The sequence below is a fragment of the Callospermophilus lateralis genome, chromosome 4 (assembly GCF_048772815.1).
Source record: "Callospermophilus lateralis isolate mCalLat2 chromosome 4, mCalLat2.hap1, whole genome shotgun sequence".
In the NCBI taxonomy this organism is placed as follows: Eukaryota; Metazoa; Chordata; class Mammalia; order Rodentia; family Sciuridae; genus Callospermophilus; species Callospermophilus lateralis.
In genome coordinates, this window is record NC_135308.1 from 98,041,008 (window position 1) to 98,058,610 (window position 17,603).

A 17,603-nucleotide genomic window follows, 5' to 3' on the forward strand; every position below is an offset into this window, starting at 1 on the left:
GCAGAAGTCTGCAGTCTGTGGGATTAAGCAGGAGGCAATGAATTTGAGTCATATCTTGAAGACAGCGATTGGATTATGTGAGGGAAATAATTTTAAGATCTTGTTAATGATTGTTACTGGGATACAGTTAGGATATACCAATTCATTACTTTAACAAATGCCTGAAATAATTCAATTCATAAAGAGGAAAAGTGTTTGTTTGTTTGTTTTTTTGGCTCATGGTTGGTTGCTCTTGGTAGTTTTCTTTGGGGCCTGTGGTAAGGAAGCATGTAGGGAGCTTGAGGTGGAGGAAGAATCTAACCTCATGGCAGCCAGGAAATAGAGGGTTGGGGACAGGGTTCCAATATTCCCTTCAAGGGCTCACCCCCGTATGACTGGAAAACTTTCAACTCAGCACCACCTCCCCAAAGTGCCACAGGCTGAGGACCAAACCTTCAACAGCAGTAGCCACATGGCTTGCCAGCTAGAAGAGGCATTTTCCTGGTTCATTCTCTAGTGAAGTGGTTTAAACCTCCATTGAGCCCAAGAGCAAAGAGAAGCCAGTATTGTAAGTGTGCTTGTTTGTGGTCTTCACTGTATTTGGGGAAGAAAACACCAGGATAATTAGCCATGAATTCTTTTTTTTTTTTTGGTGATGATGTCAAACTGTGGCAGTACGACATTAGCAGCTGTACTGTGAAATCAACTACTTGTTTAACTGTCAGGATTAAAATTTCTCTGTGTTATACAGAAAGCAGTGAACTTTGTTGAATCTGGGCCCGAGTGAGTTCATCGTTGTTTTGCTCAGGTGAAGTTTAAGATGTATTTCTGTTCATTATTCCATAAATTAGCTGATCCCAGGATTGGAACTTAATTTATAATTTTCAATAAAATGGATTTTCCCTTTTAAAAATGGAATGGACATAAAATCATTTTTATAAAAATGGTGAATAGGCTATTATTCCTTTTCCTCGAATTACTTTTTCACTTTTTTTTAAAAAATTTTTTGGATGGACACAATCCCTTTATTTTATTTATTTTTATGTGGTTCTGAGGATCAAACCTAGTGCCTCACGAATGCTAGGCAAGCACTCTACCACTGAGCCACAACCCCGGCCCTACTTTTTTACTTTCTGATTGTGGCATGCATTGAGTCTGTTCTGTGATAGTTCACAACTTGTAGGCTAATTCTGAAGTGTGTATCCCAAACTTGAAGTTGTGGTTTGATTTGAGTGTTCTAAGGAGTGGAGTGTTCATGAGCTTGAGTTTAGTTGGCTTCAGCCTCAGGTATGGGTTGGTACTACAACAGCTGGGACTCTCCAGATTAGTACCTTCCCTCTACTAGGATCTGTCACTGCTGCCTCATTCTAGAATATTGTTTGGGTGGAGTGTCTTTTCTCAGAAGGACCAGGTCTGGACCAGGTCTGGACCAGGTGAACCAGCAGTGAGCCATTCCATCAGTTTGTCTGCCTAAAATGCAGTTACTCTGATAAAGGCTGATCCAGGGTCCAGCTCTTCACCTCTCTGGGGGTGCATAGTTTTTAACATTAGAAAAAAATTGAGTCATTTTTTTGACCAGATGGAAGTAAAAAGGGGATGGAGTAGAAGTCAGATGCTTTGAAGCATACATAGCAGCCATCTATTTTTCCTGCATCCTCCACCATCCAGAGCTGTTTTCTCTTAATTGCCCAGAGGTACAGGACCTTCCCAGAAAGGTTATTCTCTTGTTTGTGAACACTGGCAGAAAAAAGAAGGGCATCACATTTGCATAAAAATTCTACTGGAGGAAAAAATCAAATAGAATCTCCCTACATCAAAATCAGATGGATTTTTTTTTTTTTTTTTTTTTTTAATTTCCTTGTCCGGGCAACCTGGACACTCATTATGAAACATTTGAGTGTGTTCCCATGCCCAGTGCTGTGCTAGAGCAGTAAAGATACAGTCTTGCTCTCGGCATCCTCACTTATTAGCAACAAAGTATAATGCAAGGTCACATAACTGTACAAAGTTGGGTGTGATGTGTTGTGATCGCACAGAGAGAAGGAAGGACTCAAGCCCAGGCTGGAGAATCAGAAAAATATTGCCATGGAAATAACCTAGCACTGCATCTTAAGGATAAGGTGACATCTACCAGGTGGTGAAGAGCATTTTCACATGAAGGGAACAACCTGCATTAAACTGTAAAAACTACCAAAGAATAACGTGTGTTTGGAATACAAGAAAGTTGGGATTGGGTGTAGGAGTGGGTTAGTCCAACCCTTGCCTTGGAAGCAGGAGTCCGCTGCAGGAGTGGAGAGAGTTGGTTGAGAGCTTTAAGCTGGCAAGCCACCTGGTCTTTTAGGCATTCTGGAGAGATGACTGTGACAGTAGGTAGAGGAGGAGCTGGGGTTGCAAGGTGCAGGAGCCTTGGCAGTTCCATGAGGAGCAGATGGTACAGAAGAGAGATGATGAGTCCTCTGAGTTAAGCAGTGGCTCAAGGATGGAGAAGAAAGAAAGCACTGAGAAATTGCTAGGAGTGGACTCATTAGACTTAGTGATGAATTGGATGTGTTGATGGGGGTGGGAGAGTGGGAAGTGTCGAACAGCTCTCAAGTTCCAGCTTGGATAGGCGGCTGGATGATGCATCATTAGCTAATACAGGGGCACCGTGGGAGAGGCAGACCGTGTCCCTTGGTTGACTCAGCAACTGCATTTAATTTATTGTCACATGTCTAACTGGTTTAGATTTATGTTTGAAATTTGTAATTTTTTTTTTTATATTTTGAAAGCAAATACCACATCAAGTCCAGTACAGTATTCTTAGTATGACAAATTATGTTTGCATCCCTTTTGCACAAATAAAATAAATAAACTCCTACTTTTTCTTCCTGCATTATACTTTAAATTCTTGCCTTCGCTACCATTTAAAATAGTTTCCTATCAACAGGTGGCTAAACCCTTGCTGTGAAATGAAAGCAGAAAATAAAACAGGGTTTATCAGAATCCACAGTATAACTTTGGAAAGCAAGTGTGTGTATGTGTGTGTGTGTACACTTTTTTTTCTATGAAAAAAGTCTAAACTCTTGCCTGCTGAGTTAATAGATTTGTTATATATGTGTATGTGTGTGTGTGTGTGTGTGTGTGTGTATATATATATATACATATATGTATATATATATATATATATATTTATTTCAGCTATAGGATACTGAAGCGTTGTGAATGTTGAGGCAAGAAATGGCTGTAAGATGTTTGGTCTTTTGAGTGAAATGAGAAAATATTAGTATTAGTTAGGCTCCCTGAAGAATGACCCTCCTTGGCTGCTGCCTTCCCCTGGCTGTGTTTCTCTTCTCTGATTTCCTGAAGCGCCTCTGATGGATTTTCTCTGTTCTCAACATACAGGTAACTCTTGAACAATACAGGTTTGAACTGCGCAGGTTCACCTATATGCATATTTTTTTTTTTTAAAGATTTGCAATAATTTGAAAAAACTTGTAGACAAACCACAGAGCCTAGAAATGTTGAAAGAATTAAGAAAAAACTCGGTATGTCACCAATGCATAAAAATATATGTAGGCAACAGTCTATTTTATAATTTACTACCATAAATTATACACAAGTCTAACCTAAAAAGTTTGAATCTAGCATAATTTGTTCATCCAAACACAAGCCATACTTGGTGCAGTTTTGGTACTCAAGAGAAATATAAACAAATGTAAAGATGCACTATTAAATCATAGCTGCATAAAATAAACTGTGGCACACATTGTAATATTGTAATAATTTCATAGCCACATCCTGTTGCTTTTGCAGCAAGTTCCAGTGTTGCAAGTATCTGCTTGAAACTCGAGTGACGCTAATCATCTCCACGTGAGCAGTTTGTCTCTCCAGTAAACTGTGTAGCAAAAAAAGTGATTGCTCATGGTTCTTATGCATTTTTCACCATATATAGTACATACACAAAATGTTAGTCAGCTGCTTATTGGTAAGGCTTCTTTCTGATCAGCAGCAGATTATTAGTAGTTAAGTTTTGGGGGGATCAAAAGTTGTGTGTGGATTTTCTGATGCATGGAGGGCTTCATTCAAGGGTCACCTGTATTTGAAATTGGCTATTACTTTGTCTCTTTCCCTTGCTAGATTGATCTTCTGAGGCAAGCAACTTTCTTACTTATATCCTCTTATGTCCCAGCTTCTGGTGTGGCATGGAATCCATACTAACTATACAAACACTTAGGTTGTTGAATTGAACTAAGGCTAAAGAAAAAGTGGTACTGCCAATTGGGGATGAGGAGAGGTACCACACCATGGGACTAGGTAAAGCACCAGTGATTACCAGCTGGCCCCAATGCCTCTGTTTTGGGACGGGTCCTCCACCAACACAGTTCTACTATTTTTTGGCTGAAGATTGAACCCAGGTGTGCTTACCCACTGAGCCACATCCCCAGCCCTTTTTATTTGTTATTTTGAAACAGGGTCTCACTAAGTTGCTTAGGGCCTCACTAAGTTGCAGAGGCTGGTTTTGAACTTGCAATTCTCCTGCCTCAGCCTCCCAAGCTGCTGGGATTATAGGTATGCCCCACTATGCCTGGGTGGGTCTTGGCTCTTCTTGCCCAGCTCTTCCTGGTTGGTTTGGGTACGTTGGAGGTCACGGTTTTCTTTTTTTTTTTTCTTTATTATCTTTGTACTTCTAGGTGCTTGCATAAAGCCCAGCAAATATAAGTTGCTAGGTAAAGCACCTAATGAAGAAATAAGGAAAATGTGTCTGTCCTAGACTTCTTCAAAGTATTTGAGAATCACTAAGGAATTTGGAGGATATCATTGACAGTAGGTCTGAGGAGTTAGCAACAAATGATCTTTTGGAATGAAACCAAATCTTTTAAAATCCATAGTCATTTGTTTTTTCTACCTGTCCCTACTGGTCTTTTGAGACAGCATTCCAATGTGGCACACTTCAGATAACTTTATTTTCTTCTCTCCTAAGTTTAGTAATGATTAACTTCTCACCTCCTTTTAACAGAGGGCTAAAAGAGACACAGAAAGACAAAAACTAACTCCTCTCTCTACATATATATTTAGTCATTCATTGATGGACCTTTATTTATTTGTATGTGGTGCTGAGAACTGAACCTAGGGCCTCACTTGTGCCAGGCAAGTGCTCTACCACTGAGCCACACCCCCAGCTTCAGAAACTTAACTTTTTAAGATATATGCAAATACTTGTGTCTTTTAAATATAAAAAATGATCAGGGATGGCTAAGGGTCAAAATCCCATAGAAGAAGATCAGGTGAGTTGAAAACTGGTTTTGAATGAAATACCCTCTTTACAAAAGCAGACAGGTGAACTCTTAATATGAGATAATCATGTTGAAGAAATGAGTTAGCCCGGTCTTCAACCAGTAACTTGATTTTATTGTTTTCATTTTTATTTATTTATTTTTTTTGCAGTTCTGGGAGTTGAACCATTGACTTTTCCTGCATGATAGGCAAGTACTCTACCACTGAGCTACATCCCCAGCCCAGTAACTTGATTTTAGCAAATAACTGACTGTTCATCCAAAATTAGGGCATGAGGTAATAACTAAAATTGCCAAAAGCAGAACTAAAAGTATTCTCAGAAACCAGTAGAAAAATAACAGTAGCAAGCAGTAAAAAATTAAAAACCTTTTGAGAAGTTATAGGGTAGAATTGTACAGCAAAGAAACTAATTTTCCACTTTCAAACTTGTGATTGATATGATCACATTTCCTCTTTGCAATGAGTTCTGATCCTTTAAACACCATCTTGGTTAATAGAAATAACAATGAAATGGACACAGGTTATCAATTCTGAAAATACATGCCTACACTGATGCATATGATGAACTGTGAATTATAAAGTGGTCTTTTAGCATAAACTATTACATTTAAATTAGAATAAGGTTTGCTAAAATAAAAGCTTTATTTCAAACTCCAGGGTACCTATTAGGTGGTTTACATGTAAATGATGAGAGCAAAAATTGTTTTCTAGTAAAATGCCTCTGACCTATGAAAGTGCCAAAAGTATAATTCATTACTCAAATGAAGAAAGGAGTAGGAAACTTAGTGCTTTTAGATGCTAATTTTGTCTAATGCTTATCTATGACATAATACTGGAAATATTATTGCATAATACTGTAGTAGATTTGGAAATGGTAATTATTTCAGTTGGGCAAATTCATGTCTGATGTGCTTTTAGTGAGTACTCAAAAAGCTCATAGATGCTTAGTAAAGTTTACCTATTTTGCCCAAAGAGTTAAAAACAAAAACAAAACCCAGAAAAATCTTAGCATTCCTAATGTTTATGGACTTATATTAGCATCTTCATTTTGTCTTTTGTCAAATGCATCTGAAATGCATACAGTATATCTGGTACTGATGAGGACTTCTGTTTTTTTTTTGTGTGTGTGGACAGTACAGTCTCTTGTGACCTTTCTGTCTGTGGCATTTTAGGCAAGGCTGGTTATGTGGACTGAGATTATGTTCTCTTAGACAGTGGGATTTCGGCAGTTCTTGGTAACAGGCTGACCTTAAACATCATGGGTTCTATGATGGTGTGGTACTTTTAAACGAGTGTCAGACTACAGATACTGCATTTTTTAATTTTGCAGAAGACAAATGGTCTTCATTTGCTAACCTTTCATGTGAAGACAGATATCTGTCCATAGCTATTTAGTAGGTTCTTACCTAGCAGATATGTTTGAAAAAATGAACACAGTCTTTCCTTTCAGGTAAAAGTGAAATTTAAATGAGACAGTACCTGCAATCTGGAGCAGAGGGAAAGTGCACCACAGAAAAGGCATTTTTAAAATGGTTGTTTGGAAATGTTTTTATTATTGTGTAATCTTATCACTAACAGTGAGTCATGCATATCTTTTTTTAAATTTCTGAACATAAACTCAAGAATTTTTTAAACCTTGTTTTAAATCTTTGAAATAGTTTTAGCAAGTCTTTAGACCAAGCTTAAAAAAACCAAAAACAACCTCCCCCACCCCCCCCAAAAAAAGAAAACCTACCACTTTCCAAAATATCAGGGCAGATGAAAATTTGTTAGAAGAATTTCAGAGAAACCCTTTGTATAGTTGGTAGATGGGCTATTAAAATGCACATTGTGATTTACTAAGCACAGCCGATGATGTACTTCTTTCCTTGCAGTGATTAATCCTTCTCAATTAGGGCCTCATTAATATCAACTATGGAAGTAAACTGACTAGATCCAATCTTTCAACTGCTATATAATGAAATATTTAAACAAAAATTTTAAAAAGAATCAGATTTAATTATGCCTTCTCAAAAAAGTTGTATTTTGCCTTTGAAATCCAAGTTTAAGTTTTATATATTTTTGTTTTATAGTATGTATACTAGTGCAATAATACTTATATTTAACTCATGTATACACTCAAATGTGGAGCACAATTGCTAGGAGTGCTCGCTCAGATTTCATGTTTAAAGGTATGTGCCTTCAAAAACTTTGGTATGCTCAGACTTGCTGGAAGGACTGCAAATTGGTGCAACCCCTGTGGAAAGCAATATGAAGGTTCCTCAGAAAACTTGTAATGGAACCACCATTTGAATCAGTCATCCCACTCTAGGTTTATACCCAAAGGACTTAAAATCAGCATAGTACAGTGATGCAGCCATATCAATGTTTATAATGTTCATTTCATAATAGCTAAACTATGGAACCAACCTAGGTACCCTTCAATAGATGAATGGATAAAGAAACTTGGTTATATATACACAATGGAATATTACTGAGCCATAAAGAAGAATGAAATTATGGCATTTGCCAATAAATGATTAGAGCTGGAAAATAACATGCTAAGTGAAATAAGCCAATATCAAAGAACCAAAGCCCAAATATTTTCTCTGGTGTATGATGATAATTTACAATGGGTATGGGGGAGAAGTATTTTGAACTAGACAGAGGGGAGAAAAGGGAGGGGAAGGGGGTATGGTGATAAAAATGATAGTAGAATGAATTGGACATTACTACCCTATGTGCATATATGATTACATGACCTGTGTAATTCTATAGCATGTACAACCAGATGAATAAGAAGTTATACTCCATTTATGTATGATGTGTCAAAATGCATTCTACTGTCCTGTATAACTAATTAGAACAAATTAAAAAAAAATTGGAGATCATTGTTCTAGAAATCCTTCCCCAACTTTCTTCTGTGAATCTACAGCAGTGACAAGACCCTAGCCAAGCTTGTCAATCACCATTTTACCCACCTGTACTCCATTTGGCTCCTGGAGAAGGGACCATTTGATGAGATTGTATATGGTGTTTGACACAAGGCCTTGAATGAAAAGGACGGACAGGATCCATGTTCTCCAGAAGCTTGGGATACAGCGGAGAAAACAAATTCTAACAAAGGACATTGTAAGATTATTTAATTACAATTTAAAAGAACTGTTCAAAGGAAACCCATAGAGGGTAGTGAGACCTAGTCATACATAAAGACCTTAAAGCCCTAGGAACTGAGGAGGACATTGTGCCTGAGGGAAATAGGAATTGAGGAAAATAATGAGCAGAATGGATTCCCAAGTGCCAAGTGATGTTCACATACACTATTTTGAGTTCCATGTAAATGAATTAATACAACTATTTTAGAAGGGATTTCATTGTTTTTGAGTTTTAACATAATAAAAATAATTTTCCAGCTTGTCCATATATAGGTAACTCTAATTCCTACTTTTAAATCTGAGTCTCTTCAGTTTTTTCACTTGCCTAATTGGTGACTGCATTTGTCCTTGCTGTCCCCCATGTGGATGATGAAGATAAGCCATATTCCATGAGCCGTGACTGCTTACTAATATGAGATTATTTTTCTCAAGTTCCACTAGTGGTTAATGTGCAAACCTAAGTGTTGTGTCTTAAGACGATAGGGATATTTTTTAATCCTTAGCCTAGTACTTGAAAACCTTTTTCAAGTTTTAGCATTATTGCTGAAGTTCATAATATGTAGGTTGGTAGTGTAATAATTAGAAAGTTTCGGGTAAAGAAATTGATATTTTATTTAATATCCATTTGTCAGTTAAGGCCCAGATGATATGAGTTGGCTTCCTGCTCCCTACCCCCCCACACAATTTTTGTTTTTTTAACCTTGACCTTATTTCCAACCACAAAAATGGTAACTTGGGAGATGTTATCCCAAAGGTTACTGAATCTAGATCTACTAATATTCTTTCTTTGGGATTGTCATCATTATTTAATGTACTTCTGAGATTGCATCAAAGAAGTTGAACGTTTAAAAGTGTCATCTGTGGGGGAGGGGAATAAGAAAATAAGGAAAGTATTGGTTATAGTTCAGGTGTCTTTTCCCCACTTTGATTTTAGCCTTTGGGAATACTGGGGCCGATACAAGGGGTCTGAGTAGCTGCTGTTACCCCAACAAACTCCATTAGTCTCTTGGAAAATGGAGACAATAATTAGAACAAATTAGGATCAGGCAACTGATCAAAAAAAATAGGGCAATGAAAACTCTCCCTTTTACATCCCAAGTTAGTAGCAAGTGGTAACTGGCTGTCCTTTGTCCTTCGTCTGACCTGCCAAGGGCAGAGCTTACATTTTATTTTCTTAAAGCCTCCAAGGAGCCTTTTCTGGAAGCTGCATGGTTGGTTCAAAGTTGGAAAAAATAATAGCTGGGTTCCTGTGGAAATTTATGAAAAGAAAACATTTTTCTTGACTTCTTTCTCAGAACCTCAGCTGACTGATAGGTTCCCAAGCCATTTTCCCTCTATTTGCAAAGCGTAGAGTGGATAGGTGAGCGGGTAGAGTCAGCAGGCCTCACTGGGAGTTTTGATTTCCTTCTGAGCTCAGTAAAGCAGCCCCTGAGGCCATCAACTGAGGACTGATGGACACCTCTGTAAGCCACAGTGAAGCTTGCCAATCTGCCACCGGTCCCCTCACTACAAAGCCTGAAGTAATATTCTTTCCCTTCATTTGTTGCTAAACAAAATCCCACTTATCCTTCAAGATAAACCTCAACCCTCCCTTTTTCAGTGGAGGTACTTGTCCAGACGTCAAGATTGAGATGAAGCCAGAAGGGGAGGTTGTATTTGGCAATGAACATTTTGGAGTTTTCTGCATACTGGAGTAGCTACAGCCCTCCCAGGGGTCAGTTGTTCAGGGATAGTGAAGAAAGAATGCAATGGAGTAGTACAGGCCGTGGAAGGTCTATTAGGATCAGGAGTTGACTCAGCACAAACAAGGCAGGAGAGGCTGGCAAAGACTGGGAAGCACTGGGATATATGGTGGGCAATGTTCTAGTTACAATGAATTCTTATTGTGATGAAATACAATAAATGTTCGATTTTACTTTTTAACATTTTCAAGTAGAATTCCACAGCATTAAGTACATTCAGACCATCTCCAGAACTTCAGTTTCCCCAGCTGAAACTCTATATTCATTAAATAGATGCAGTTTGTTGTTTGTTTGTTTGTTTGTTTGTTTTTTGCTAGCAACACATAGCAGCGTTATGATGTAGGGATGGAAGAAACATTGGGGATCAAGGACTCCACGGTGCAGTAGAAAGTGCTCTCAGAGTGATCGTCTGTGGGCAGGTGGGTGAAGCAGAGGCACTCATGAGAAGGGGTGGAGTAGACCACAGAAGTGACTGTGATTTATATCCCGCAACCGGAGGGCTTTCCAGTTTGGATTAAGTGGGATCCAAAGAATTTTGTATAAAAATAATAATGGTCATAATTAAAGAAATGCCATTATTTATCAGACAATTTTGTTTCTGCTCAGAATTAAGATAACATAAATCCTTTAGAATTAATATAAAAGCAAAATTTGATAAGAGATATGCTGCCAGACTTGGAGAAAATAACTATGATATGATAGAAATCCTTCAAAGACTCCTACAACTTAATAAGAAATGAGTAGGGTTAGACGAACTCCAGATAGGGCAAAGGGAGGGAGGGGCAGGGAGGGGGCATGGGGGTAAGAAAGACAGTGGAATGAGGTGGACACCATTTCCCCAAGTACATGTACGAAGGCACGAATGGTGTGACTCTACTTTGTGTACAACCAGAGATATGAAAAATTGTGCTCTATATGTGTAATAAGAATTATATTGCATTAAGTTGTCATATATAACAAAATTTAAAAAAAAGGAGTGGGGAAAAATTATGAGCAGAGTTCATAGAAGTTTAAGAAAATTGGTTAATAAATATTTATAAACATAAAAATTTATTAGGAAAATACAAATTTAAACAATGATACTGCTTTTAAATATAAAATACTAAACTATGTGTGTATATATATATTTGTGTGTGTATGTGCGTAAACAAAGTTTTTAAGAATTATTTAAGGAACAAGAATAAAACAATGTCATGCTTAAAGAGGAGGGTGTGACCAGTTTGAAGCCCCTCTGTGTGCCTTTCTTTTTCTACTCTCCAAGCCTCCCCAGCAGAGGTATCAGCTGTCCTGAAGTTTGTGTTTATCGCACCCTTTCTTGTCCCTTGAATTTTACATATGGATACATTTCCATGAGAAACATCATTTGGAATGCTTTTAAATTTTATATAACCAGAATCATACTCTGTTCCATGACTCTTCATTCCACATTGTAAGCTGGCCCCTGTTGAGATGTATTTCACTCACACTATTATCACATGAATACGCTACAGATTTATGCATTTTTTTTTTTTGTCACATATGAAATTGGCAAACACTTTTAAAAATGAATCAATAAACAAGATGGATTCAAAGTAAATATCTTCTTTCACAGCAAAGGAAACAATCAATAATGTGAAGAGACAGCCTATAGAATGGGAGAAAAATCTTTACCACTCAGAGCATTAATCTCCAGGATATATAAAGAACTCAACACCAAACAAACAAACAAAAAACCCCAATCAATTAGTGGGCTAAGGAACTGAACAAACACTTTACAGAAGAAGAAATATGATCAATCAACAAGTATATGAAAAAATGTTCAACATCTCTAACAATTTATAGAAAAGCCAATCAAAACTACTCTTAAGATTTCATCTCACTCCAGTCAGAATGGCAATTATCAAGAATACTAGCAACAGTTGGGGCTGGGGTTGTAATTCAGTAGTAGAGCATGTGCCTAGTACGTATGAGGCACTGGGTTTGATCCTCAGCACTACATAAAAATAAATAAATAAAAATAAAGGCATTGTGTTCATCTACAACTAAAAAAAAATACTAGCAACAATAAATGTTGGTGAGGATGTGTGGGAGAAAAAGTACACTTGCACATTGCTGGTGGGACTGCAAATTGGTGCAACCATTATGGAAAGCAGTATGGAGTTTCCTCAAGAAACTTGGAATGGAACCACCATGTGACCCAGCTATCCCACTCTTTGGTTTATACCCAAAGGATTTAAAATCAGCATAGTACAGTGATGCAGCCACATTAATGTTTATAGCAGCTCAATTCACAATAGCCAAACTATGGAACCAACCTAGGTGCCCTTCAATAGATGAATGGATAAAGAAACTGGAGGTAGAGGTTGGCACTGTTTCAGCAGTACTGTGTGATTGCAGTTTTAACTGAACATGAAACTAAAGAGGTAATAAAAACATTTTTAGTAACTTTTTAACAAAAGAAGAAGCTCAACGATAATAAGGTTGCTTTGGAGATCTGTAAAAAAAAAAAAAAGTTTAGTACAAAAATATTCAAGCAACAGGATTTCCCTGGCATACATTCAAAAATTTGTAAACCTTGGTTCATGAAGGCTCAGACATGTGACATGAAAATTATGCTCCAGTTGGTTATGGTTTTTAAAATAATGCATCATTTTAAACCAATGAGGGAATTGTTTTACTACCACATTTTTGTTTGATTTTATTAGATTATTATTAGTATACTAACAATGCAAAATGGTTAAGATTCAGATTGGATTCATCCTATGAAAATTGAGATTTCTCCCAGTTTAAATAACATTAAAGAATCAATCTAAGGATTTTACTTGTTAGTTCATAAGTGAAAATAGGAGTCTTCCATTATCTTTTCCTACTCCCATGTTCTATCTGAACAAGATTAAATACTAACATCCATGCAGTATAATTTTCCTTTTATTGTGAAATTTATGCTACTAGATAATTTATTAAAGCGAGGTTTGCCATTTTAATAGATGGAAGTTTTCAATTATATGACAGATGATGTTCTAGTTAGTTTTAAATAAATATGCTAAGGCAGACAATGTAGTCAGCCATCTATTTTGAAAATTATAGATTTATAAACCAGGTGTGGGGTACACACCTATACTCCCCGCAACTCAGAAGGTTGAGGCAGGAGGAGTACAAGTTCAAGGCCAGTCTCAGTAACTTAGTGAGGCCCTAAGCAATTTAGTGAGACCTTGTCTGAAAATAAAAAAGAGCTGGGGATGTTGCTCAATGAGTGGTTAATTGTTCCTGGGTTCATTCCATGGTATATGAAAAACAAAAATTGTACATTTATAGGTTTAGATGCAGAAAATATGGGTTGCACACAGAACTCTTGATTTTTAGAACATTTCCATTATAAATGAAACTACTAAAAATAACATAAGCAGTCCTCCCTAAAAAGAAATTTAAATTCAACATAATGAAAAAATTACTATGAAATATCATGTGAATATGTGGCAGAAGTTTCTTTAGTTCCTTATTCAGTGGAATTTATACAGAAATAAACATCTCTACAGTGAGGAAAGATGAAAGGGTAGGGTGAAAGCCTGCTAAGACTTTAGAGCACAGGTGTTCTATGAAGAGGTGCAAGTTGGTTAGCAGGGATTTTAGGTATTTTCCAGGGCTGATACCTATAACAAATAATGTTAAGGAGATGTCTAAACATAATATTTGAAAGGACCTTTTCAAGGTGCTATTATAAATGTCAACCTTCACAATTGGACTTTGTGCAGGAAGCTACTTAATTCATTTTTTTGTGCTTGTCAAGTTTTTTAAAATCACAGAAAACCAACAAAATAATAATGATGATCTCTATTTGTGAAGATGAGAAGGGCAATAGGTGTACTGTACCTCATGTAGCTTTGAGTTCATACTATGAAAGATAAACCACCTGTTTCCTATCTCTTGTTTTTTAGAAAGAATAAATTGTTTGTAGTCCTTAGATTTTTTTTTTTAAAAAACTAAGAATTCACAAACAGTAATATTACCCTCGCTATAGTGCACTACTGAGTGTTGACGGATGCAGTCATACAGCTACCACCACAGTGAAAATACACAACTGTTCTTCTGTCATCCAAAATTTTGTCGTGTCCGTTAGTGATCAGTCATCGTGCATACCACCAGCTTCTGGCCACCATGCATCTGTTTTCTACCCCTGTGACTCTGCCTTTTCCAGAATGTCCCACAGAACTATATCTGGGTAGCCTTTTATGTTGGCTTCTTTCTAGTGCATGTGTGGGTGTCCTGACTTCTGAGTGGTATGCCATTGTAGGGGATGTACCAGTTCACTAGTTGAAGGACAAGTAAGTGTCTTCAGTTTTGGATGATTACAAATAAAACCTCTGTAAACATCCATGTACAAGTTTTTTGAGTGAGGAATTGGAATTGAGTTGGAATTTCTGGGTCATGTGATATAATCAAGTGCGTCCTGTTTTTTGTTTTTTGTTTTTTTTTTTTTTTTGTACTGGGAATTGAACTAGGGACACTTAACCATCAAGCCACATCCCCAGCCCTTTTTATATTTTATTTTGAGACAGGGTCTTGTTAAATTACTTAGGGCCTTGCTAAGTTGCTGAGGCTAGCTTTGAACTTGTGATCCTCCTGCTTCAGCCTCCTAAACTTCTGGGATTTTAGGCGTGAGCCTGACCAAGTTTTTCTTATAATTAAGAGAACTGCCATGAGAACTGCCATGGCTACATTGAGTGGCTTAGAAGTTACTTCCATATTTGGTGGCTGCTTCATATAATTGCAGATTATTGACTTGAGGACAATAGAGTATCAATCACAATAGTTACATTTTAATTATTTTGATGCCAGGGATTGAGCTGAGGACCTTGGGCATACTACACACACATTCTATTGCTAAACTACACTTTTAGTCCTGGATGTGTTTTATTTTAATTATCACTTACTAGTTGCAAACCATGTTTTGGTTTTCTGGCTTTCATCTATAAAGAAAAGATGAATACCATTATATCTTAATTTGTTGCACAAAAGTGAATGGATATAATTTCCTAGAGGTTGTCATTTTATTAGTGTGAATGGCCAAGGTTTTTAACCTCTTAAGCATGTTTTTTTCTCTTCTTTAAAATGGTGATAAATTATTACCTGACAGTGAGAATTTACTGAAATGCTGCTTGGAAAGTTCTTAACATGCGCCTGGCACCAAGTAAATGTTAGCTATAAAAAAAGGAATTTGTTTAAAAACCAAACCTGAGACTATAATTTAAACGTTACTATCAAGGCTTAGGAAGCAGACATTGGGGCATTTTTGTGACAGAGACACATTCTGGTTTTTACATTACTGAGATATGCCAAGACTGCGTGGTCTTGGAATCAAATCTAAACAGTTTCTCTTCCACGGTGAAATTTAAACACATACTAATAGAATTTGTGAAGGAACTAAAAGACAATTCAGGTTTTTTCTCTTTTGAGTTCTTTCTTCTACATTCTAATTCTGTATTATTTTATTAGATTAGTTGCAAAACTTCATGCTTTTTATGGAGACAATTTTCTTTTGTGTTTTTTTGTTTTTGCTGTGCTCTGAGTACCAAGTTCATGCTTATGCATGCTGGGTAAGTGCTCTCAATATTGAGCCGTATCCCCATCCACAGGGAGCAAATTTATTAAAAATTATAATTTGTATTAAAAATAATTTGCCCACATTCAGTGCGAGTTACTAAGAGTCCCATGTAAAGGCTGTGTTGAAGAAACGGAACAGTCTCCTGGAACCTGGACATTAATTGGTCCTGGCAGGTGTGCAATTGAGTATGTGCTCTCAGTTCTTGGTGAGATGAAGTAACCTGCTCAGAGGTTCTCAAAGTGTGATTCCTGAAGTGTCAGCCCAGGCCAGCATTATGAGTCACCTGAGAGGGGTTAGAATTGCAAATTCTGTGGCCCCACAGCATACCAGCTGAATCAGACCTTGGAAATAGGACCCAGCCAGCAGTATGTGTGAACAGTCACCCAGCTGTATCTGTAGGCACTAGACGGTGAAGTCCACCATATCTGGGCACTTGGAGGAATGGATTGGAGAGGTTACCTTCTCCTGTGAGGGAGAAGTTGATAGCCTATTACCTCATTGTGATTTTTGTAAATATTTTTATTCTGATGTTTCCTAATTCTTCAAGGTTCTGAGAAATCTTTAATAATCAAATTTTGTGAATTACATAAAAATGAGCAACAGTTTTTTTTTTTTTCCAGTTAAACAGGGTTCTGAAATAACATAAAACGTGGTTTCCTTGGGACCTTGATGTATTTATTCATTCTGCAGTTTATTCACAAAAATCAATGAGCTATGCTAAAAAGAAGAGTCATACTTGGCAAAATAGCATTTGACATCATTCAAGCTGAGATCCTAATATCTTAAAGCTTATGAATTGTGAATCTGTGACGTTTGGTCCAGGGCATGGACCCAGTTAAAAGGGAAACAAACTGTTTTCATGTTAGTTTTTTTTTTTTTCAAGAAGGATTACTAATAGTTCAGGCATTAGTCAGTTTATAAACCATCCTATTCCCAACTGTATTTCTAGTGCAATTGAAGGTTCCATGTGCCTCCCTTGTTTATTTCACTGTAATAAATAGAAATCTCTCCATCCTCATGTACTGCATCTCTTGCAAAACACAGCAGCAGCCCATCCTCTGGGGAGGTGTGGCATATTATGCATGGGCTTGTCCTTGGGCAGTAAGATCTAAGAATGTACTGAAGTCCACGGTGTACTGGCCAGAGCTCCTGGCTGATCCTGGGTGATCACCCTGAAGCTGTAAAGTCAGGAGTGAGATTTTATCACATGAACTTTAAGAGAGTAAAGGCAAATGTTTCCTTACTAAGCCAGAATGGACTAATTATCAGTATATGTGAAGTCATGTCCACTGATCAAGGTAAGTGGTTTCATTTTCTAGAATATCTTTCTCATGCTGTTTTCAGAGTGTGTGGGTCACTGAATAATGCTGCTTGCTGAGGGACATAAAAGTGGCAGAGTTCAGTGTCCTTTTAAAGTTAAGAAGAAGCCTCACCTTGTTTTATAGCTTTGAGATAAAAATATGTACTATTGACAGTTTGGCTTTCCCGGGCGGCTTCCTCTGGGCTAAAACGATACAAATTGGTTTGGTGGTAACAATGAGCCAGAGAAATATAACTAATATTTGTAAAGTTTAAAAATTCAGCCAGTGAGGGAAGGAATGCAGAGAAAGAAGGCAAAAGTTCCTTTTTTCCCTGCATTTCGGGTGTGAACACAGTTAAGAAATATTAATCAGTTACCCTCCTCTGGTGCAGAGCGTGGAGCGTTGTTCTGGTAAAACAAATATTTCCACCACCCCAGCCTTGTTTCAGCAAAGAAGTTCCAGGGAGTAAATTTTCCTTATTTTTCCACATACAACAACATTGTTCGGATAAGCATGGATTGTTTTTAAAAACTGTTAGCAGCAGTATTAATCCACAGTGGTGTCCTTGATTTTTCAAGAGAGCTAATTAATG

General features: G+C 37.2%; 1 protein-coding gene across 4 annotated transcripts in view; it reads left to right on the forward strand.

Moving 5' to 3' along the window:
- Positions 1 to 17,603, forward strand: part of Fgd4 (FYVE, RhoGEF and PH domain containing 4) — a 197,475-nt gene that overhangs the window by 86,617 nt on the left and 93,255 nt on the right. Inside the window, exon 1 of one of the 4 annotated variants that reach the window (XM_076854281.1) lies at positions 16,978 to 17,008. The exons of the other annotated variants lie outside the window; for them this stretch is intronic. Within the exon in view, the coding sequence (XP_076710396.1) occupies positions 16,993 to 17,008 (16 nt within the window). The 5' untranslated portion in view covers positions 16,978 to 16,992. Of the gene's footprint in view, positions 1 to 16,977; positions 17,009 to 17,603 lie in introns of those variants that run through there. 4 annotated transcript variants of the gene reach the window in all.